The 24,034-nt window shown below is 36.4% G+C and overlaps 1 protein-coding gene across 1 annotated transcript in view; it reads right to left on the bottom strand.

The window, feature by feature from the left end:
• Positions 1–644: 644 nt before the first annotated feature.
• The window catches only part of HBS1L (HBS1 like translational GTPase), a 58,982-nt gene continuing 35,592 nt past the window's right edge, over positions 645–24,034 (bottom strand). The window contains exons 6-18 of the mRNA XM_005518369.3: positions 17,423–17,679; positions 16,802–16,967; positions 15,629–15,746; positions 12,935–13,081; positions 12,207–12,281; positions 11,334–11,451; positions 11,081–11,149; positions 7,770–7,874; positions 5,700–5,790; positions 4,016–4,124; positions 3,318–3,418; positions 2,254–2,398; positions 645–1,302 (exon numbers count right to left, since the gene is read on the bottom strand). Of these exons, the coding sequence (XP_005518426.1) occupies positions 1,291–1,302; positions 2,254–2,398; positions 3,318–3,418; positions 4,016–4,124; positions 5,700–5,790; positions 7,770–7,874; positions 11,081–11,149; positions 11,334–11,451; positions 12,207–12,281; positions 12,935–13,081; positions 15,629–15,746; positions 16,802–16,967; positions 17,423–17,679 (1,513 nt within the window). The 3' untranslated portion in view covers positions 645–1,290. The remainder of the gene's footprint in view (positions 1,303–2,253; positions 2,399–3,317; positions 3,419–4,015; positions 4,125–5,699; positions 5,791–7,769; positions 7,875–11,080; positions 11,150–11,333; positions 11,452–12,206; positions 12,282–12,934; positions 13,082–15,628; positions 15,747–16,801; positions 16,968–17,422; positions 17,680–24,034) is intronic.

The raw sequence follows: 24,034 nt of genomic DNA, 5'->3' as shown, positions 1-24,034 counted from the left end.
AATCCTGAGTGAAGAGTAGGTACAGACCATACAGGACTGCGAACTAAATAACAACCATAGTGGTTTTGTGTTCTTCACTACTGTGGACAGAGCTTTACTTCGGTTAACCCCACAGACCGATGCTCTGGAGCGAGTGCTTCATTTCCTGCCTCCCACCACTAACTCTGGGCAATGGTGAATTGTCTCCACTCTGCATTCATATACAGGTCCTGAAATACCTGAGGTCCTCTGGCAATTCCTACCAAAAAGACTTCCAAGTTGCAGTAAAGAGTGTCTGTCCTGAGCTGGAAGAGGCAGAAGGACCCTCCTCTCAGCTGGGAGGCTTCATCTGCCCCATTACTGAAAAGCAGGAAGGAGTCACAGGCGTAAGTCAGCATAATTTGGCTTTAGCAGACACCATAAGATTAAACTGTCAGCCTTTGTTCAAAAGAGCACTAAGTCTGGATGAAAGAGATGTGTACACACAGTCGCTGCACTGAGTAACATGAGAAAAACTGAAATTATTTCTTCAGAAAGCCAACTTGGATGCCAGTTTCGCATTTTAACTCATAAGTTTACTCTGAAACTTCTCAGTTATGGTAAGTGAAGAATGATTTAACACAATTTAGGAGTGTTTAAATAACAAAAGACGAGCGAGACAAATATGCTCAGACAAATCTATTTTATTATTCTTACTGTTTAAAAAATAAAATTAGCCAAAGTTGGCACAGCTTCCACTACACAGCAAAAGAAAATTTCTTTTTCCTTAAATAAATTTTGGGACAGGGAAAACAATCCCGTGATAATACTACATGCCATTCTCTTGAAAACAAGGTAAATAGTTCTTTTTTTCCCTGAATATGCATTCAACTCAAACCTAAAAATATTTTATACCAATAAAGTTACTTTACTGAATTAATGTGCAGCAAAAAAGCCATCAAAGAAAATATGTAAACAATTTATGTCTGGAAGTAAGGAGTTTGTTTCATGATAATTCATAATCTTTTTATCTAATTCAACTTTCTAATATTTTTCCATCAACTTCCCTAAGGGCTAAATTCCACATGGAGAATGAGGTTCTTGAGAGCAAGAAGTGCAACACTTGCAGTTCCTTGTCAGTTGGCATCTTATACTGCAGCAGGAGAGACTGATGAAGGGATCCCCAGATGTCTCACAATTCGACTTTTGTCACCACCATCTTCTCCCTAGTTAATTGCACTTGTTCCTTCAACTGAAATAATTGGATTCTTACATTGAAGTTTGGATATCTGATTGAGTTTTGCTTGGACGGTGGAAATTCTGTCACCACTGTCATTCTTTAATCTAAAAATATAAGCAAATGGAAAAAAAATAAGTACTAAGTGTAAAATTATCTCAGTGTTCTTCAGTATTATATAGTTGTGGAAAAAAATAATTCCTTTTCTGCTTAAATTCTTGGAACAAGAAGACAAGTAATAAAATAGCAATTCCCAAATAACATATCAAAGAGGTTATTTAGTCCCAATTCTACAAACATTAGTCTAGTTCTAAACATTTCAAATCTCAATAGAATCCCACTCACCTCAACTTAAATTTAATGAAAAATTGGAGCAATCCATCCTATTTCTGGATCTTATTTAAGACTAGACAGATTTTTAGGAGCATTATACATCCATAAGGCCTCTGACTGACCTAGCACATCATTTTTACACATACATGGATAAACCAGAAAGGTTCATGCTCCAAGTTTCGACATCAAATTACTCAGTTTTAAGTTCTCAGTACCAGAATTTGCTTAATGTGCAAGATTTTTAAACGGGACAGCTAGAGGGACATTAATATTTTTTCCTTCTAGTAGAAGATAAAACATTTATGTTTAGACCCACAGTCTTTGCTTTCTCTCACAGAAGATCAGAAAATTTTTTAGGCATCAGTAAGAATCAAATATACAACTGTCTTTAATTTTAACAGAAAAAGACATTGGACCCAATCTAGACACAGTAAAAATGGCCAACACTTCTTATTTACAAACTACTTCCAGTGTATTCATACAGGCAGATTTCAAAAAGATTGATGTATGTTAACTCAATGGGAAAGAGGGGAAATTGTAACCAGAGTAATTTTTAGTCCTAATAAATTAAACAGAATCATGACAAGTTTTCCTCACATCTTGCAGAAGCACTGTCTCTTTTTTAGAAGGAAAAAATCACTTTTTAGGCTAGAAGGTGTAAAATAGATCTTAACCATCACTTCATTCCTCTGCAGTACAGAAAGTCTATTAGAAAAATGCCATACCTCTGTAACAACTCCTGCAGCAATAGTGGAACCACTATAGCGTAACATAAACCTCCCCAGCTCTTTAAAATCTTTGTACAACTCTAGAGCAACAGGCCTTTGAGTTTGTAGTTCTATTAGAGCATTCTGGCCTTTAGCCAAGAACCTGTAGGTAAAAAAACAGAAAACTCTATCAGAAATGTATGCACGGTTAAATGAAGAAAAGAATACTGAATAAATGGAAAAAAATCATTTCAGAAGGTGCACAGTATAATTATCAAGCTTGATTTCAAGTATAACCCAAGCCATGAAACTAAAAACACATTTTCCTGGAGTATACATTTTAATAAGGCATCTAAGTTTTCTTCAAAAACTTCTTGGCACTCACCACAGCATTTAACAAATTGAAGCTAATTATCTCATTAACACCTGTTTTTTCATGTCAAGTGGAAATCAAGTCTTGTTTCAACCCCACAACTAAAGAGAAAATTCATTACTTTGTAGGAGTCTACAACAGTTTCAGACATGAAATTTCTGGAAAAGGATTATTCTGAAAATGTTGTATGTATCAAATAACATTTTTAGCCAAATACAGAGTTAAATAACTAAAGGGACGTTACTGTTGTTGTAGTATGGGAAAACTCCCTAAATTTGTTTTGCACTGACACACTGTCTAGTCAAGCATGTTTTAGACCATCTAAAGAGTTAGCCATCTCCAGAATTATATAAGGATCCCATGCTTTAACAGTAAAAAAAGAAATACTATTTAAAAAAAAAAAAAAAGAGAGAGGGAGAGAGAGTGAAAAATCCTTTAAGTGAAGGGCTGCTGATCAAGGATTCATTCCCAATTCTGCAAGTGACCTTAGGCCTAAGTCATTGAACTTCTCAGGTGCTCTGCATTTATCAAGAGGGCAGGAGGTTTTTCAGTTTGTAAAGCACATTGAAATCCAAACATGAAACCAACTAAAACAATAAAAGCATATTCTTATAACATACAATTGGTTCATAGTAGAAACTGCTTGATATACTGTGTATTAAATGTCAACCCATTTCTTGAGTAATTATTAACTATTCATAACACTTACTTAGGTTTTTTCTTTGTCACTTCACCAGTGCTTTTGTGCAGGACACTCAACAGTCTTGTAATAGTAGCAGGTTCACTTACTGTTTGATAGTGTAAAAGCACCTGAAAATAATTTTTGCAGTTATTAAACATCCTACAGTAATCAGAATCCTAGGTGTTAATAGCTGAAAACAGCAGCATGTTTTAAGACTGATTTTTTAAACATAATTATAAAACTTCTCTCACAGGAGTGAGAGATCCAGTACACATCCAGCAACTGTTCCTAGTTCCTAAACTTTGTGATCATGACCAACATGACACAAAGGCTATATTTTATGTCATCATAAATACATTTTTCATCCTTTAGTGTTTCGCTTTTGCCACCTCAGTGCATTTCTGTAGCATGAACTGATATTTTATTTATTTTAAAAGGTATCTTACGCTTAAGTGCATCATCATATTTCCACAAGATGTTAGCTTCTAAAGTCTAGCTGTGGCTGAACTCACATTCCCTGAATTGGCTCAGCTATGTATTAAAAGCCAGCAAGAATATGCATAAACAGCCACAGTGGCCTCTTCTATCCATTTCAAATTACAGAAGAATCTGTTTCCCATGGACAGACAGAACCAATTCTGGATTCTGAATGTGTCATATTCAAGAGGTCAAACAGAGAGGCAAAGCCCTGACCTGCCATGAGCACAGTTTTCACAGAGACTTACAGGAAATCCTTTAGTGATTGGAACCTCAATATTGAAGATGAGAACCCGAGCTCTGAACCGAGTGCAAACTTTAATGGGCTCCTTGGGATCACAAAATACACAGCCCACACTAGAAGAGAGAACAACAACAAAAAAATAAAAAATCAAATAAACAGATCTCTCTTAACATAGAAGATTTATCCTTTTCCAGTACAATGATTAAGATAAGCAAATGAAAAGCAACACCACTTTAATATAACCAGGGTGGTGGGGGGTTGTAGGTGCATGCATATCCAGGAACACTGTATTAAAACCTGTTACAAAATGCGTTCCTAGACAATGTCTACCTGATTTTGTGTGTATGCATGAAGGGCTCTGTCTAGCTCAGTGAACAATTACGTCCATTGCTAATCAGTTTCTGAAAATGTCATTGTTTCCTGTGTGCAGTTATTTTTAAGAATTAGACTTTCATTCAGAGATTCAGGGCTTCCGTTCAACAGCATAAAATACTGCAGGGTGCCCAAAATTACCAAACTGCTGCCTGTAGTTCAAATATTTTCTGGATAATAAAGGAACATCATAATCAGGACTCAAAACCTGAGCTTTCAGCAACACACATTTCCAAAAAATTCTACATGGAGTCACAAGACAGCTGCTGGTAGTTACAGGTTGGTAAGTAGACTAGACACAGCTTTTTCACAGGGGCTAGTTTTAGCTATTTAAAATTAAAGGAAAATTAATCCCATATGGGAAAACATGATGGAAGGAAAAACCAGCATGATTAAACATATACATCAAATTTCATCAATATCAAGAGGGCTTGAAAATCCATAGCTCTTCTTGACAACTCTTAACAGATCTCCAAAAGATGAATGACGTCAAGGTAACAAATTGACTCAAGACTTCATTCAACAACTAGAATAAGACTTCCCTCACCCTTTCACCACTGAGAATCCCACCCTGCTGCTATGAAACAGCAACACTTCTCCCTTATATCAGAGCATAGATCTGAAAAACTATCAACACAAGGAGATTTTCAAAGAGTAGCTTGAAAGATTGCTGTCTGAACGAACTGAGATGTAGAAAAGGTGAACAAATTGTGGATCCAATTATCTGGCCTGAACAACAACAACATAATGCTTAGCATGAATCCTACAGAATGGAAAAGAGACAAAGTGATTTGCTGCACCTCAATATCAGGCCACCCCTTAGCAAAACATTTAGGAAAATAAATCTTACAAGCAGCTAAATGTATTGAACAAATAGTTTCCATCAATTCCACTCGTACAGATTTACTTGTTAGTACAATATGGCAGTTGTTTGCATGTGTCCTGTTAGAATGATTGATAATTTGAGAAGTTCTTTAAAAATTTTCTGTTTTATTTAGCAACACAGGTTGAATTTATTTGGCAAGTAAAATGTCCAAGGAGTAGTCTAAAAGAAAGGGCTTGGAAAGCTACTGGTGTCAGCACTGGGGCAAAGGATGAAAACTGATAGCATTTTTCTGAGGCTGCCGTTGCACATGCAGCAGATGTTTCCAACGTTTGCACATGCAAGCCAGGTGATATGCATCACTTTGGTTTTAAATATCCTGGTAGCCACATCATTCTTCAAGTAAACTGCTGCAATGTAGCCCAGTGTAATAGTTATACAGCTTTTCATTAAAAACAAACCGTTACTTAGACTGAAACCCAGTTTTGCTCACTTGATTTTGATGATATCCATGCCGGTCAAAGTGAGACTAACGTGATCTCCTGCTGCAGCCCAATCAACTGGTTCATCATGCAGTGTGATTCCTGGAAATGAGTAAGAACAGAACCTCACAGTGAAGTACCTAGGTTCCAAGCTACAAACAAACAGCTCTGTTTGGGCCATTTGTGCTTCATCAACCATTACTCATCAATTTTCGGTATGAATGGGTTGAGAGTAAAAGCTTTTTAACTGAGAAGACCAAGGAAGCCTTTCTTTCCCCTTGGTGAGGATTCACTATTCTCTCTCACCACACCCTGCACCATAACATGGCCTTATTTAAGCCAGAGGAGGGGACCTGGCCCTTGTTGCCAGCACAGATGACGCAATCCTGAAAACGCTGTAGTACTAATATCTCCATATCTGCCCCACCCATCCTTTGAGGCACACGCACATCCTAGACCGCATCTTTCATACACTTTAATGGTACTGTGTCAACTTTCATTTACCTTAAGTGGGTTTGCTGACTCTTTCATAAAAAAGCATAACTGAAGCCTTTCATTCGCGGCATCGTGTCTATTAGAAAGCACCTTTACAATCAATTTAATTCGGATTTTTATGTATTTTAATTTCTTTAAAAGATAACCTGGCTGATAGGTGAGGACAAGACTAATTAGTTCTGACTGAACATCCTGTGGTTTCTGGTGGACACCGAGAGAAAAAGATAAAACTGGTCTTTTAGAAAACTGTATATAGTTCTAGCATCTAGTTCTATTTTGCTGCAGATTGTACCTCTCGACATGCAGATTTGTTCCCAAAACCACTTGCCAAAAACATGCCAGAAAGCATGATTCAGCTATAATCATGTTAAGTACCATTTTTTAAGCAGTGCTGATAATTATTTGATATATCTGTCATTATCACAGAATGAAAGAAATTCAGCCTCTTGAAATGAACAATTTGTAGCCTAATGTGCACATTGCCTTAAGTAAATACTGTATGCTAAATGAAACTATTACTCCTTTACATGAAATATAAATAGCATATGCTTAATGAACTTATATGCCTAACCTTCACTTGCATTTCAGTCATAGGTGAGGCAGTACAAAAGAAAAACTGTGCTGCTGGAGATACTCAGACATCTTTTTCCATGGTACTTCCTTCACTCCCCACACAGAGGAGTGACTACAGTGGTCTGCTACCCAAATTCATCCACATTATTGTAACAATCCTGTGCAAGTGAATAATGTGCATAGAATTGTATAAGCTGATAAGACTGAATTAGCACTGAACAAGTTGGGTTTGGAACAGAACAGACAACCAAACCAACACATTGCTGAATACTTAGATAAAAAAAACCTATTCATATCTCAAGGACTCCATTTTTTATTCACTGGCTAATGTAGGAAAATCATAATTTTATCTTTCTATTTGCATATGAAACAAAACCAACTCTGCAGTACAAAAACAGCAAGCTTAATCAGGAAACAGCTAAGCACTTAATGTCTAGCTATTTCTTTTCAGAAATCAAATACATTGAAATTAAAATCAAATTTTCTGCTCTTTTCTAGTTGCTCAAGACAACTATATCCTGAAAGTTTGATACTATGAAAGGATCAGTGACAAATCTTACAACATCAAAAAGGAGCAATGATTTTATTCTCAAGCTTTTTCACAATCAATTCATAAGATTAATTTCTAAAGGTTGTTCAACATCCTCACACTTCCTAACAGCAGAGACACTCCACAGTAAAGCCGAGTACTAATGATTCCTGTATTGAATATCTTTATAGATATTGCTGGAACTCAAATGTTTTTACAGGCTCTTCATAAAGCAATGTCAAAAGCCACAAGGCTATAACACTAGGATTATCTGATATGGTAAAAAAAAAAAAAAGCATGCAAGATTTCACATACTCTTCACAGACATATTTATACAGACACAGTCACATCTAAAGAAATTCGTTTTATGCTTTCACAATTTATGTTTGACAGTTAGTATCAGTTTGACATATCAGCTACCATTTCAGTAACTGTTTCTAGCCTAGTATTGACCTGAAAGTAAACATGTTTCTGAAGACTGTACCTTTTGCAGTGCAAGTTTCATTGGGAGGCATTGCCAGAAGTCGTTCTCCAACCTGAATATAGCCTGCTTCTATTTTCCCAGTCACACAAAATCCTGAACCTTGGTCTGTAAAAAACACAGCAACAATTTCAAAAAAACTTCATAATACAGTCAGTTCTCCACCAGAAGTTAGTCCTTCACCGATGCACAGACAATTTTTTTATAAAATGAAGCTTTTTTTTTTCCCTTTTCAGCAGGGTTCAGTACTTGCAAGTTAGCCAGCTGTGCATCATAATGAAAATGAAACATTAAATTCAAAACTCTAGATCTTATATTTTGCAGAACTAAGGAAGAAATATTCTTCTTTAAACAAATGTAGGTACATAAAGAAATATTTTTTAGTTTTTTCAGTATTAGACTAAGTCCCTTGATTTCTAGCAATATTATTTAATTCAACACTTTCTCACTATAATTACAGGTAAAAGGAATATGACAGACCTCTCATAATAATTCTCATGCATACAGGTGCGAATTACTATGCTATTTACTGTTTAACTGAGTCAGAATCCTACATACTCTGTCTGCGTATTACTTTTCTCCTGGAAAAATCAAAGAATGATTCAGTTCTATTTAATATGAGAAACTATTATAACTGGAGATGACTTAAGTATTTCTGAATAAAAAATCTATAAAGTTTTTGTCCTCAATGTCCTAATGGTTCATCAATTAAATGATATGCCAGTTACTTTCCACAGATATGCTACTCATGCACATTTATGCACATACACCTTAACAAATGCTTCATCTTCTTAGCATGTGTGTTTGAAAAGAACTCTCTGAACTGATTCTAGAATGACATTTTCAGTATCCACACAAACAACAAATAATCTTTTGCTGAACATCAGAACTCAGCAATATAAGCAAGCATCTTAGTATTTTGTGTCGCACATTAAATTAAAAGCTGAATTTAAAGCTGAATTTAAAAGAACAAGTTGATCTCAAAATTTGAGGTTACTTACTACCAACTCGCTCTTTGCATTCATCACAGATACTGACGAATGCTTCTGTGTAATGAATGCTTCCATCTTTCTATCTGGAAAAATATTACCAGTATGCCTGCATGCTAATCTCCCTCTTCATTCCATCAAACGAGGTGAAACATAGACAATTAACAGATGACATCAAATGTCAAACAGAAAACTGTCAAAGCTCGTACCAGCTAGAAAAAGAATACCCAAGTCATGTTCCAGACACCACCTCAATACCACAAAACAACCTGAAGCTGGCTTGGCAAGCACTTGTGGCAACCAGAAACATGAATTGATTCCAGGTTCTCAATCACTCCCAAGCACAATCAAGAACTATTTATCTTTTGTTCACATCATCACCAGGTCTGGCTTGGTAAACCAATGTGGTCTTTGAAGCTTCACCAACTGCCATGCTGATTGCTTCCCAAAAAGTGTCAAGTTCCTTCAGTTCCCCCTGAAATCAGAGCAAGTGCAAAATGGACACTGGGGGACAGAATGAGGGCATAAAAAATGGCCCAATTTCTGTGCGTCAAGGCATTTGGGTTCTTCCAAGACATGTTCTTTGTCCTCAGGATTTGAACAAGGCATTTTAGGGTCAGATCAGTCATACCCCAGACAGAATTAGAATCCAGCAATAATGCAGCAGCAGAGGGATTTACAGGGACCTCTCAGACCAGGAAATAGCTTGCCTGGAGAGAATGAATATGAGGAGGACTGTGGAGGATAATAGCTAAAAGCTGGCTGAGGCAGGTGAATCATACCTGAGCAGCCTCAACAGAGAACGGGGTTTTCCTGACTATGTAGGAGTACACTCAGCACTCTCACTTTTTACTCTTCTATGGACAGCTCCTCCTGAGCATGCACAGGTACTGGAACAGAGCTGAGAACAACTGTTGCTTCATGTACTTGTATCTACAGCTACTTCCTCTGGTGGCATCAAAGTTAAGTTTTGAGATCATAATATAAGAAAAAATAGCTTAAAAAAACACCAAAAGGCCGCATTTAGTGATAAACCCTCTATATGTAAATTGAGTCCCTTCCAAAGTCATTATTTTTTTGCATACTTTAGCAAAAGAGATGTAGACAAAATTGCTCATTTTGTGAAACTTTGCTCAGCCTAAAAATGATTATTGCAGCTGAAAAGCTGTGATATTATTTTGAAAGATCTCAATCAATAATCCTAACACACTTTCCCACAGCTCACAAAATTAAAAAAGAAAAAATAAATGCAGAGATGGCATAGATGACAAAACCAGTGATATCACACTGGGGTAAATTCCCATGCAAGTTTTCAATATTTAGCACCATGGCTTCCGATAAATCAGCTAACCAAGGGCGTGCACAATATGTAGTGTTTTCTCAAAGGCCCACATGAAAATTGCACAAACCTGGTATTTCCAGGTTTATACTACTTAAAATCAGTATTTTGATATGATTTTTTTTTTTTTGTACCTCCCCTATCAATGCCCTAAATAGAAAGCAAAATGCCTTAAAACATGAATTTCAATGATCATATTCGATTACAAATATTTACAACAGTTCAAATCATGCTGTCATTTAGTTTGCAACATTTCTCAAGGGACCTACAGAATGTTTCAAATGGGATGAGTCTAGATGCCTTACTTCTTCTGAGTCACCTGCAATTGTAAATTACTAAAGGGAAAAAAAAGAAATCAAGTTTACCATGAAAATCTTACAGGTTCAAGGCAGTCTATTATTGCCAGACAATCAAAGTAAGAACTGGTTATAGTTCTTGCTGTTCCTATCTTTATTAATGCTAGGGAATAGCTCACTGCCTTAAATCCTTTGCTAGTTGTAACAGTCTCACCACCACCACCACTTTCTACACCTCACCTGCCCTAATTTTTATATAAAAGTTAAGGAACGTATCATTATTCACAACTACAACAATGAACAGAAAAGGAACGAGACAAACTTGCTTAAAATCTAGGACTAGAAAGCAAAAGAGTCCAAAGCCACACTCATAAAAAGTTTGAGAAATACTGATTTAGTCCAGGAGAACCAGTTTGGGAAAGTCCCACATTCTGTCCCACAGAACCATGAACTCATTACACAGACAAATAAGTGGTCATGCAGATTAGCTTCCTCAATTTCTTTTCCAGTGTGTTTCACCTTTAGCAGTACTACTTAGATTTGGCAAGGAGTAGTACTTGAAAATGTACTATTCTGGTCCAGGACTACATATGAAGTTTCAACTTCAAGTCTTTGACAGCATTTTTTAACACTTGTGTTAAATATCAGTGAAATTACTATAATATTAGAAATATTATAAAAACAACCAACCTTTAAAAACATCAGCAACACATAGTCTAAAGGGTTTATCCACTGATCTCTGTGGTGGCTTGAAAGAATCTGCAAATAAATTGATAAGATCTTTTAGAATGTCTGTATGTAATAACTATCTCAGCAACTTCTCAGTTAGAGGAATTAATTATGTTCCATTCCAATGACTTTGTCTCACATTTTCCCCAAAATAAATGTTTTAACACATACAGGACTAAGATGTTTTATTTTAAATGAGGAAAACTGCACTTACCAATTTGCTCTAACAAACAGTTTCCTTTATACCATTGTGTGAGGTCACTTGACTGGCTCCTTGTGACTAGATTTTCACCACCAAGGCCACTTGTTGGGATATAAGCCACATCTGATTCCTAATAAAGAAAAAAACAGCATATATTAACAACAGGATCTCCTAGCAGAAGCAAGAGGTGCATTTTTTCAATGTTTGCATCTAAACTTTAAAAGAATAGTTGTCACATTCATATTTCCCCTGGAGAAGGCAAGTTACTCAGTGGATCCATTTCCTTTGTGGTTACCTCTTGCCTGATCACTCTGCTCCAACAAAGAGCTGGAGACACCTAGATATGATGGTATCAATGCTGACAACTAGAAACTGAGTTCAGGTAACACAGTCCTCCATGTTAGACAGGCAAAATTTTGGTTTGAATTGCTGCTTTATGCATAGGGATTGAAGGAAGACCACAGCCAGTCCAAATGAACAGTAGTTAGAACGGAGAAAACATGAGAGGGGCATTCTCATGAGGTCATAATCCACACTGACACTTGCTCCAGTATAAAACTCTCTACTGTATTTCATGTAAGCTTGAACATTAAGATAGACCATTCTTGGTCTCTCCTGCTTTGTAGACAACAAACCCAAGAAACTACAAGTGATCTGAGTACCACAAAGATTCAACAGACCTAAACAAAGATGATGACACAAAGAGTATTAAAGAACTGACTACCTTTATGTAGGGCTCAATGTCACCCTCCCAGGAAGAAAATGAAACTGCATTAAGTACACCTAGTAGTCCCAAGAAAGTAACACAAAATAACCTGACTGTAGGAAAAGCTCATCCCACCCAGAAGCTTAAACAAAGCAACAAAGGCCTCACAAATATATTACCTTAAAGCCAGCTTGCTTAAGAAATTGGCCAAGCTTACTTGTAATTTCCTGAAATCTTTCCTGTTGCCAATTTACCTAAAATAAAGCACAGATTATGATAGGATAATAAAATTATGGATTTTTAACCATGACTTGAAAATACAGCTGCATGTCATCAACTCTGTAGTAGAAACAGATGTGTATTTATAAACATGAGATTTCCAGGTGCATTCACACTTTAATATAGAAGACACATTACCAATTACTGATCACAAACTGATCAGTAATTGCAAGCCCTTCTAACTTCAATAGCAACTTTTTTTAAAGGTTACACAAAATTCAGATTCAGTAAGATATATTAAACATAGTAGTAACTTAAAACATAAATAGTAATCCTTAACACACTTTACATATTTAAATAAAACTATTGAGATCTTGACCTGAATGACCACTAAGATGATCTTACAGATGCTGCTGAGATCAACTGTTATGTGATATTTCCACAAGCACAAAAGGGACCCCTGCTCATTTTAGCACCAAAATTAACCTTTTGCGTACTTTGAAAATACACCCATAAATAAAAAGAATGGCATCATAAAGTCCAAACATAAGGGACAGAGCTGGAAAGCAAAGAAACAATGCCTTATTATTAGTTTCACAATACTGATCCTTAAACTTAATATCCACCAATCTAGACAGAAGCCCTTCAATGAAGAAAAGCCCTTAAATGAAGTAAACTAAAAGTGTACCTGGTCCATTTTATTGACTGCAACAGCCAACTGTGTCACTCCAAGAGAACGCACTAATAATCCATGTTCTCGCGTTTGTCCACCCGTCTCAAACCCTGCTTCAAACTCTCCTCTGCTGGCATCCACTACCAAAATTGCCACATCAGCCTACATAATAAAGGAAAAAAAATCAAAAGTGGTTAAGAGGTGGAAATAATCTGGATAAATACCTCAGTCAGTAACATTTCACACAAAACTTACTTTACACAGGAGGAATCCTGTTGTGCTCCGAATGTAATTGAAACTGCTCAGTCCCATCTTGTATTATACCCACTTCAGTGAGATATTATGGCATTATGTCATCTTATGTCATAAACCAGCACGTCCTGGTTAAACACACGACAACACTGATTTGGGCAAGCTGTCCACTTCAATCTACCCACTCTGGATGTTGCACTGAGTTAAACAAAAGCAGCCTATGCTCAGAAGCTTTAGAACACAATATTTGAGCACAATGTCCAGTTTTCCCTGCCTCAGTCTCTACACCCTCTTAGTGAGAAGCTGCAAAAATTACAAACAAATCACCACACTATACAAATGGGACAACCAGCTGTACTGTACAGTTGACTATATGCTGGTTGTGAACGCTTCACAGTCCACTTAACACATTGGAGCCTGCCAAAATCACAAGGTGGCAAAGACAAAGCAGCCTGTTTTATCACTCTGCCAAAGCATTAAGAGCAAATAGTCTACAGCACTGCACAAAAGTCAGCATGTAAGCACTGGGAAAAACACTGATCTTGCTGTCAGCCTTAAACACTGCTAACATTTCTTGCACTTTTCCTGCTTTGGTAAGTAATTGCCAGTTAGTTCATCATAATGTTAAGTGATGGCAACAGAAGTGAACAGCAAAGGTGCTGGTGTCAACAGGCAGGGGTAAGACAATTTCAGAGGACTAAGGACATGGATATAATGGAAAGTGAGGAGAAAAAGTGGTACTTTCTCCCATTCATTAAATGGTTATGCTTCAGAATTGCAGGAAAAAGAACAGAGTCCTGACTCTGAACTTCCCTCACCTCATCCTAGGCATGAAATCCCCACAGCTCAGAGATGGCAGCAGTATGAGATTTCTCAAAGGATGACTGATTAATTTCCTCAGAAGTGCATTGCAGTGAACTTTTTCAAAAAATAGATATCCTCCATTTTCTACATTATAAAAAAAGTACCCCAGGACTTACTGAATGTGCATCAAAGGCCAGATTTTGGCCTTGATAAGGCTGATTTGCATTTTGCATAACAGTAGTTGGGGATTCACCTCCTAACAGCATTCTCTGCAACAAAAAGGCATTAAAGCCATTTCCAGCCATTGCTTCAGCACTGAGCCTACTCTAACAGGCAATGGAAAGTTGCAAAGTTTCAGTGATTGCTTAACAGGCTCCAGAACAGACCAGTCCCTCATCACCCTGGGAGCTGGAACACAGACATAACAAGCTTTATTCAGTCAGCCCTGTCTTCTGCTAAACTGCTACAATTGTTGGGGGATCTGCAACTCTTCTTTTAATACTTCTGCCCGTGTTACTTTTCTCACAAAAGAAAAAAACTATTTAAACAACAATTAGCACATCTGAGTTAACATTTTCCACTGCTCTGAAACCGAAGATTCACTTCTAGTTTTAAAACTCATAAAAAATTGCTACGACACATATTCCAACATATAGATGGCTGTATAGGCATTACACCATAATTTGCAAACTTCTGACTATTCTGCAGCCTAACCACTGCGTCACAAGATCTGAATTCTCACCCAGGCTCTGCTTCAGAGCTAAAGCAGAACTTGGGACAAACCAGTCTCCCTACAGTGCAGTTCTCTATCTGTACAATCATACTAGCAGTACTCATCCAAGTACTCAACAAAGATCTTAAGATACAACCCATGTTTCAGACAGTTATGACACACATAAAGCAAAAACCTATACACAGATTAGCTTTGGAAAAAAAAAATTGATTCAATGTCTACTTTGGAGAATCAATCTCATTTAAAAAAGGGTGTCTTTAAGTGAAAAAAAAACAAACCAACAATCACTCCTTTTGTATCATGTAACCATGTTATTTTTCCCCTGCCTCTGAGGTATTATTCCCACAAGTAACTAATCTATAGGAGACTCAATTCAATGCGTAGTGTCCAATGCTTTTGACTTCACCTAGTGTTCCTAAAACAAGTGGCATGCAGTCTCTGCAAATATCCTCTTGACAAGATAGATGTATTCTGTATAAACTTTGTTATCTGTTTTCTGATCCCCTACAAAAATATACTGTAATACAAAAAAATTAGTTTTGCTTGACCAATAAATCCTTTTTCTTTAAGCTCAGTCACTTAAAATCTTAACCTACAACATTATTTTCACAGAACTACTCACTGTATAGCCATATACCACATCTGAATAGCTTTCAAAGCACAAATGTGATTTCATCAAACTGCAACTTACTATTAAATTACTTGCATAATAAAACCCTCTTCTCAAACGTTAGCATCACAAAAAAAAAGCAACTACATTTAATGTTTAACAAACATTCTTTTTTAAGTTTAGAAAATGCAAAGATAGATTAACACCATCAATGATTCCATTCCACCTCAGATTGTAAAAGAAAAAAAAAAACCACAAAAACAATTAAAGAAGAAGTTACAAATAATGCTTAAAGATAGACTATCTTTACCTGTGCAGCTCCTGTGATCATATTTGGAATGAAGTCTTTGTGGCCTGGAGCATCCATCAGTGTAATTACTTTCGTTGGTGTCTCAAATTTGGTCATACCCACATCCATTGTCACTCCCCTTCAACAAAACATGCATGTAATGCACCATTAAAACTGCTTTAAAACTTCACAGAGATACAAAATAAGCTATTAAAAACACTACCATAAAATTATACACTTCATATCTTTCACTGATTCAGCCTTCACCACAGGGGTACCTGCGTGTTGGAAGAGCAGACCTCGTTATTTATTCTTACCTTTATTTTAATAAATCCAGTTGTGAAGAAAAATACCCAGAATTCCCAGTACTACCATGCACTTACAGACTGTATCACAACAAGCACAGCAAGAACATGACAACTGAACTGTGTATTTAAATCACTACTAATTATACTTTTGATACTTAGTTCTTCAGAAAAAGGTATCAGAGTAAGAGAAACAAAGCTGAGTTTAAAAAAGCAACAATCAGTGGTATAGGACTATAGAGATACAGTTACACATTCGCAAAGATCCACAGGCAGAACTCCTGATTACCAAGGAGGGATCACTACACACTTAGTTCCACATCTCGCTAACCTCCACGTGCTCTGCATGAGATGGATAAAATCCATCTCACCAAATGCAACACCTACCATACACATCTATATCTGGGTTAGTCATCTGCATCTCCCTTTACAGACAATCCAGTCAGATAGGAACTTTCAAGGGACAAAATATCTTGTAGTAGCAGATACTTTTAGTATGCTACTTCCAATCACCAAAATTCCCAACAACAAATTAAGTCCCCCAAAATCTGAAACATTTACAGATGACTCCAGAAAGTTTGTTTTTTTTAAATAAAAAACTCACAGCAAAGAGAAAATAGAACCAATCAAAAATACCAATTCAGAAGACTCACTTCTTCAATATAGAAATCTAATTTTAAATTTCATATTTCAAATTAATAAGGGCCTTTTATAAAGCATACAAATATATTTGTTAATTTAATTTTTTTAGTACTTTTTTTTTTAAAGTAATCTAAGTCACATGTGATGGACTGACATTTCAATGCTTAGTTTATCAGACTAATATTTTCTAATAAATGCTGTTCTTTCACAGAAAAAAAAGGTAGCTTCCATCAAAATGTATTTCTACCTTTCTCTTTCTTCACCAGTTTCATCCAAGACCCATGCATAGGCAAATGAAGCTTTACCAGCCTTTTTAGATTCCTGTTCGTATTTGTGCATAGTTCTTTTGTTCACATTTCCCAAAAGGTAGAGCAAATGACCCATTAAAGTACTTTTGCCTGCATCAACATGTCCTGTGGAAGAAAATAAATATTACAGCAATTTTATTCATTCATATAATTTGGGTATAGCTCAAGAAATATACTAAACATATGAACCTCACATGCACTGATAATGCTTCTGTAATCCATAGAATTACATAATCCTGTGAGACAGAGACTCAGGAAGACAGTTTATTGTAACAGCCAGTTAGCATGACAGCCTCCAAATTCATGCTAACAATTCACGCTGCAACAATGAAACCAAACCAAACACCTTCTATACGCTCAAAGGGATGCTAAGTCAATCTCACTGTCCAAGTCAAACATATCTGAATGTACTCCCTCCAAAAAATGCAGATGCAACTGAAAACAGTACGAGATTTCCCTTCCCTGGCATGAGGACAGTTTTGCTTCTGTATCACTTCCAGATTCTATCAACGCAGTTTTTAAACTTTATGTTTGTCAGAAATGTAATTTAACAGTATTACCTATTACCACCAAATTCAGCAGCTGCTTTCCTCCTTGTCTCTTCTCCAACTCTGCTTTCACATCTATTTGTTGTTTTGCCTTGCTTGACTTTTTTGCTGGAGTAGGTACCATATTCTGATCTTCTGAAACCTGCACTACTTGGGGTGAAAGAGTAGATTTTGAGACAGCCTCAAGTACCCCAGAAGCTACACTGGCATCTTCAGGTAACAGTCCTTTCTGAGGTGTATTAGTGTGGCCATTTTCCTCAGCAAGCGCACTAGGGGAAAAAACACAAAGAATGCAAATGGCAAAGAAGACATGGAAATAGGAGAGAGAAATTGAGTTTTCCCTTCACTATCATGTAAACCCCAAGGAGTATGTGATAAGCCCACTAAGGTGGAATTGATAAGCAGCTGGATAAAAACTGCACAGATACCAGCTCTGAACATCTTGTCTGAAAAACACTGTTTACAAAAGCAAGATAAGAAGAAATCTTGTAAAATATATAAAAAACAGATAAACAAGCTTTCCTTTAACAGGAAAGGAAAGGACAATTATGCAGAACAACTACAGAGCAGGTTTCCTCTGAACTAAGAGCCCAAGTCAACTTCGAAGCACAGATCCTGAAACAGTTTCCACGTACAGTACCATTGCTATTATCTGAATACAGTTATGTTTTATTGTGAGAACAGCAATATAACATAAAGAGCGGATATTAAGCACATGTAAGCTGCAATTTAAAGTGCAATACTTATACAGAACTATGAGTTAAGATTTATCAATATTGAAAAAATTTGTTTAAGGCATCCAGGACTAAAGAAGTTTGGATTCTCAAACTCCCTTTTTCTAGTACCCTGTTCTCCTATAAATCACCATACTAATCCTAATGGTAAATAATCCTGAATGTATTATTTTCTTACACTCTCTCTTTTTATCTCCATTTTGTAAATGAACATATTTTCCTGATTTACACAAGCTTTCTGAGAATGTACAATATTATTCTTTATCTGACATAGCAAAGATGCTAACTAAAAACAAACACTAAGTAATATTTTAAAGACAGTAAAAGCTTTCTTACTGCCTGACAAAGCTGCATGGTGAATCATTAATGTAAGAAACGAGACAGGAATAGAAGCAGTTATTACAGGTCTGCCAACATTCTATCACAGCAAATGTCAATATACAAACCACTGATTATACAGTAAAATGAAAGACCCTGCAGACATTATATTTAAAATTTTATCCAAGGGGAAGAAGCTTCTTCCCCTGGAAAACTGGAGATCTGTTCAAACTCAGTACCATAACGCTGCAGACGGCTTTCTCTGGAAAAGATTTATGCAGGCTCTCAGAGTCAAGTGTTTCCACATCCACAGTGAAATCTTCACTCCCCACTGTCTGTTTACATGCCACAATTAACTACCCAGTTTTAATCTTTTCAACTTCTACAAACAGAACTATTTGTTTTGGTACTTTAGAATCCCACATTGTGACATCTCAGCTCTTATTTGACATTAATTCTCATTTTCTGTCTGTGTAGGAGTATTTGCATTGCATTAGTCCCTTTCCATTACACAGATCTCATGGAACAATACAGTCTAAACATGTTAGTCTACTAAACAAAGCTGTTGAAGAGTTATGATCTAAAAAATTAAACATTATAAATATTCAGATCAAACACAAACTTAGCCTTTCATTACAGCAGTAACATGGGACATTTTATGGCTCCCCCTTCTTCCCCACAGTTCCAGAACCCACCTGTTTTATCAGCACTGCAGCAGACTGATTGATTTTGACACCTTTTCATAAGGCCCAAAGCCAATTTTTTCTCTTGATTGTGAGACCAAAGCAGAAATTCCAACACTCATTTTTTTGGCTACAGTTCCAAAACCCAAGGTCAAGTTCTTGCCTCAAGGCTAGATACCCAGGCATGGTTCCCAAATTAGCTAAGCAAATAACCTGTTTTATGCCAGCCATGATGGCTGCAGGGGTACAGATGGTACCTGTGCTTCTGCATCATGGACAGACAATTCCATATAAAGTCTATTTGATATTAAATAAAATCTAGATGTATAAAGTCTATTTCTATTTTTGTATTAAAGTCTTTTCTAAAAAGAAGTTACTCCATCAAAATAATCAAAGCCACTTGCAGGAGAAGGACAAGTTTCTATCAAACTGCTGCCTTAGGTCACACAATCTTGACATTCCAGAATTCACACTACAAAGCCAACTGTTCTGTATCACCAGCTATCACTCCAATATTACAGATAGCATTGCAGCTTGACAAGCTGAATAACCTTTATAACACTCGATTCTCTAAACCAAAATAATAGCTGGTCATCATTGCTTTACATGTAGCAATGGAGAAAGTTGATTACACATTAATTATTCCACAGGGAAAAAAGTCACTACAAGCATTTTTGCTTTCTTTTACTGGAAAAGGTAAGTGCATTTCTATAAGACTAAACAGAAGGCTCTGACTTTAAAATTCCTTAAATAGTACATTAAGGTTTAGCTAAAAATCTATTTTGGAATGGCAAAACAATTATTTTCTCCAATGTCTCTGCAGGGAAATTTTACTTCATGAAAATGGACTGGAAACAATCAAGTTGATAGAGAGTAAATATACAAAGAATTGTGGCAACAAAGTTTTCTACATATTTTAAAAATATGTATTAAATATCATCTGAATTATGTAAAATATACCAAATAATTTTTGTCTCAATCATTTAAGAGAGCCTCATATATTTACAATTAATCTGCATCATACAACTTTCATAAATATTAAGACTCTTCCATGTTTTCCCTTTTTTCAGGCAAACTTCAGTTCGGTCTCAGCATAATATTGAGCATGTTCACACTAAAGTACCAGGACTAGTGCCAATATGCAAAGGTCACACAGAAATGCAAATATGGTATTTTACATTAGTATCAAGTTTTCTTCCTTGAAAGTCTAATATTTGAAGTTCTGGAGAAAACTATTTGTATAAGGAGTCATATCAAAACAGCCTTTACAGCTGGCAGTAGTTTTTTTCTCCTTTTCAGTGCCTGCATTTCTTCCCAAACCAAATTTTCAAAAGTAAAAAAAAAAATAAAAGGCAGTTATTTAGATGAAGATTAAAGTAATGTGACCCAAAAACATAACTCTCATATTTTTCCATAGCTTTCCAAAATATATTGAAGCATTGTCACATCAGTTTAGCAGACAAGAATGTATTTTCAAAGAGAAGTTATTTGTAAGCCTCTAAATTTCAGTTTGTTAAACTAGGTAACAATTCTTCTTCTAATTGCAGATGGAAAGATCTTCCTGCAGGCCAAAGCCTATGTCAGTAAGGAGTCCCCAAAACAGAATGGAACTTGTGTGGTAGAATTCAAACTAATTACAGTATCTGAAAGAACCATGGTTATTGGCAGAGACAATAAGTACTCTCATTTCTGCGTAGCTTTCATTGCAACCACCACTACTTAAGGCTGCCAAATAGCTTTTATTTTGGGTGATGCAAAGAAAAAGTGCTAGATTCAAATGAAATGAGTGAAATGAGGCTCCAGCCATCATTAGGCCTTGCTACTTTTTCAAGGGTACAGTATTTGAACAGTCAGTACACTGCTAGAGTTAAAAAATTTCAGGTATTACTGTGTTTTGGAAACCTGGATACAACTTGTGTCACAATAAACCTAGACTTGCCATTTCAGAGAACAAACATCAGAATGGACAGAGCATATGATCTACTTAAAGAGTATCCCTAATAACACAATTTGGCTTTCTGCTGACCAGTGTCAGGGAAAGTTTATTGCTAGGTACCAAAACAGAAAAGTGGACAGATTAAATTCTAGTCTCATGGAAGTACATGAAGAGAAATGCAGCAGTAAGAAAATGACAGTTAATTTATGCCTCATGGCAATCAGATGAGTAGTTTATTGAAAGCTTGATAATGGCTCAGAAAAATGCTAAGGAGCTCCACTTCTGACAGTCAATAAACAAAATTAATGACACTGGAAATGCTCTTCCGCTAGCCTCTTCCCACAAGGTTTTTCAAAATTATTGAATTTAAACACCTGTCAGAAGGTAGTATCTAGTGTGCCACTAGTGCAGGTACTTGAGAATATAACCAAGTCAACTGTACTAGAAAGCATCTTTGGTAGCAAAGTTCCAGCTTGGTCTGAACCATGATGATCTACCATATGAGGAAAAATTTATATTGGAGGAAGACCACTTCCTAAACCATTGCTTGCATCATTGTTTGAGAACTTGATGGAACTATCAAAAGCAGTCTCAGTTTGCCAACCACTGCTATGTGGTAATGTGGAGCTGATTATGCAATTCAACTTCTTTGAAAGGACAGAAGTATTATGAACCTTGCATGTGCACTGAGATGATGTACTCAAGAAAGTTCGACCATCAGCAATTCAGGTGCAAATGTCAAAACAGCCTACCACAGCTCTTTTGGAAAACAGCAGACAAACCAAAGCCGGGCAAGGACCAACATTTAGTCAAAACTAAAAATGCCAGGCCATAAACTTCCTATGCTGTCTTGCCAACAAAGACCATAACAGCAAACTGAATATAATGTTATGGTTACATTACTGTTTTCTGGGAAATATTAATAAATACAACATATATTGTTATAAGACATGTTAGAAGGCATTCAATCTCCCGCAAGTATTGAAAGGTTCACACCACCACGCATTCAAAGGGAACCTGAAAGCTCATCTGCTAAATATTAACTCTTCAGAATTTAGCTTTTAAACATTATTTTCAATTTTCTAGTCTGGATGCTGGGTGAATTATTTTTACACAACCAACTCCTTCGGAGTACTTACAGTCATTACAGAAATGTCTACATTTATTTCCCCTTTCAAGATTATTAATTACAAAATATTGGTCAGACTAGTTAAAATAATCAACCCTTTTTTGGTCACAACTTCTTCTGCCTTCCTTTATTGCTTAACAGAAAGAAAAAGCCCAGTAAACAGTTTTGCTAGAGCATCAGTTTACCAGAAAACTCCATTTTCTGTAGACAATCCCACTAAGAAAACCCAGCAACAAAGGCAATCAATGCTCAAAACAATTAATGACTTCTAATAACCCATCAGTTTCAAATAAGATTCACTGATTAATATGAGGTTATACCTCATAACAAGACTGAATCACAGACTGAATAGTTAGTCAAAGAATGGGATTTTTTGCTAATGCAAGGCTGCTGCTTTTAAAAACATGGTCCAGAAATTACCTTTAAGATCCCATATGAGTAACAACAAAAACTAGTTCATATGTACCACACAATTTCCTTCTAATGACATCTGCACCAGCACCACACAAATATTTTGGGGTGAAAGTAGGGGGCACAGTTACAAATGTTTTAGAACCCATTTAGAATGCTTTGAGTAATTTATACTGATGCTTTTGCTCAGTGACATAAACTATGTACTTAAAAAGCTGTATTATTATAAACACCTTGCAGTAAATTAACAATTTAATAAGAACATAAAGAAGTTATGAAAAGGGTCAAAGGAACAAGTCTTTCTTAGGTGTTAATAAACACAGATTCCTTCTCCTCCTTAACAAGTTATCTGTAGTCTGCCATTAATCCAGAAGGTAACTGCAAAATTAAAAAAACAAACCCTAATACTCATTGAACTGAGGTAGAGGCTCATGTTTTGTTTTCTTTTTCAACTTTAGAAAAAGATGATTCTCTGCTTCTATAAAGTCAACATCACAGGCCTTGGCAGTGCCTCCACAGCAGTCTGTTAGACAAAAGAAGAAAGGAGGCCCTTATCAGATTCCTTGAAGAAGGGTTCTTTCAGACAGGTAACTTTACCATTTAAATTGTATCTTCTTCCATATTCATTGATTAGCTGTGCTCCAAATCTCAAGCTGGTTTATGAATCATTCCACTTCTGACCTATTCCACCCACTTAAAGCTAAATACCTAATGTATAAGCAATTTCTACAGTAAAAAGAAGTTTGCTTTCAATTAGTATTTCAGCAGTACCACTGAGTGAGATGAATTTAAAACTATCTTCACATTCACAGAATAACCAAATAGTTTAGGTTATAAGGGGTCTTTAAAGGTCATCTAGTCCAACCCACCGTGCAACTAGATCAGGTTGCTCAGAGCCTCAACATGATTTTGAAAGTTTCCATGCATAGGGCATCCACCACCTCTTCAGGGAACCTGTCCAGTGTTTTAACACCCTCACTGTAAAAAACTTCTTCCTTACATATGATCGAGACTCTCTTGCAGTTTAAAACCATTACATCCTGTGTCCTGTCAGAACAAGCCCTCCTAAAATCTGTCTGTCCCCATCTTACCCCCTTTAGGTACTGGAAAGCTGCAATGAGGTCACCCCAAAGCATTCTCTTCTTCAGGTTAAGCAACCCCAGCTTTCTCAGGCTGCCTTCATAGGAGAATAATCTTATGTGGCCTCCTCTGGGCGCACTCCAACAGGTCCATGTCTTTTCTGTGCTGAAAACCCCAGAACTGAATGCAGCACTCCACATGGGGGTCTCACAAGTACTGTATTAAGGATTTATCAAAAGGATTTACCCACAAGTCCTGAAGGCTTCATCTTTCTTCTGCTACTGAACTGTAAGCAAACATGATACAAACTATGTCAGTGTCCCTGAAAACAAG

The sequence above is a fragment of the Pseudopodoces humilis genome, chromosome 3 (genome assembly GCF_049639895.1).
Source record: "Pseudopodoces humilis isolate 2021_Gansu_Grassland_sample_001 chromosome 3, ASM4963989v1, whole genome shotgun sequence".
In the NCBI taxonomy this organism is placed as follows: Eukaryota; Metazoa; Chordata; class Aves; order Passeriformes; family Paridae; genus Pseudopodoces; species Pseudopodoces humilis.
This window is presented reverse-complemented; position numbering and strand designations above follow the sequence as displayed.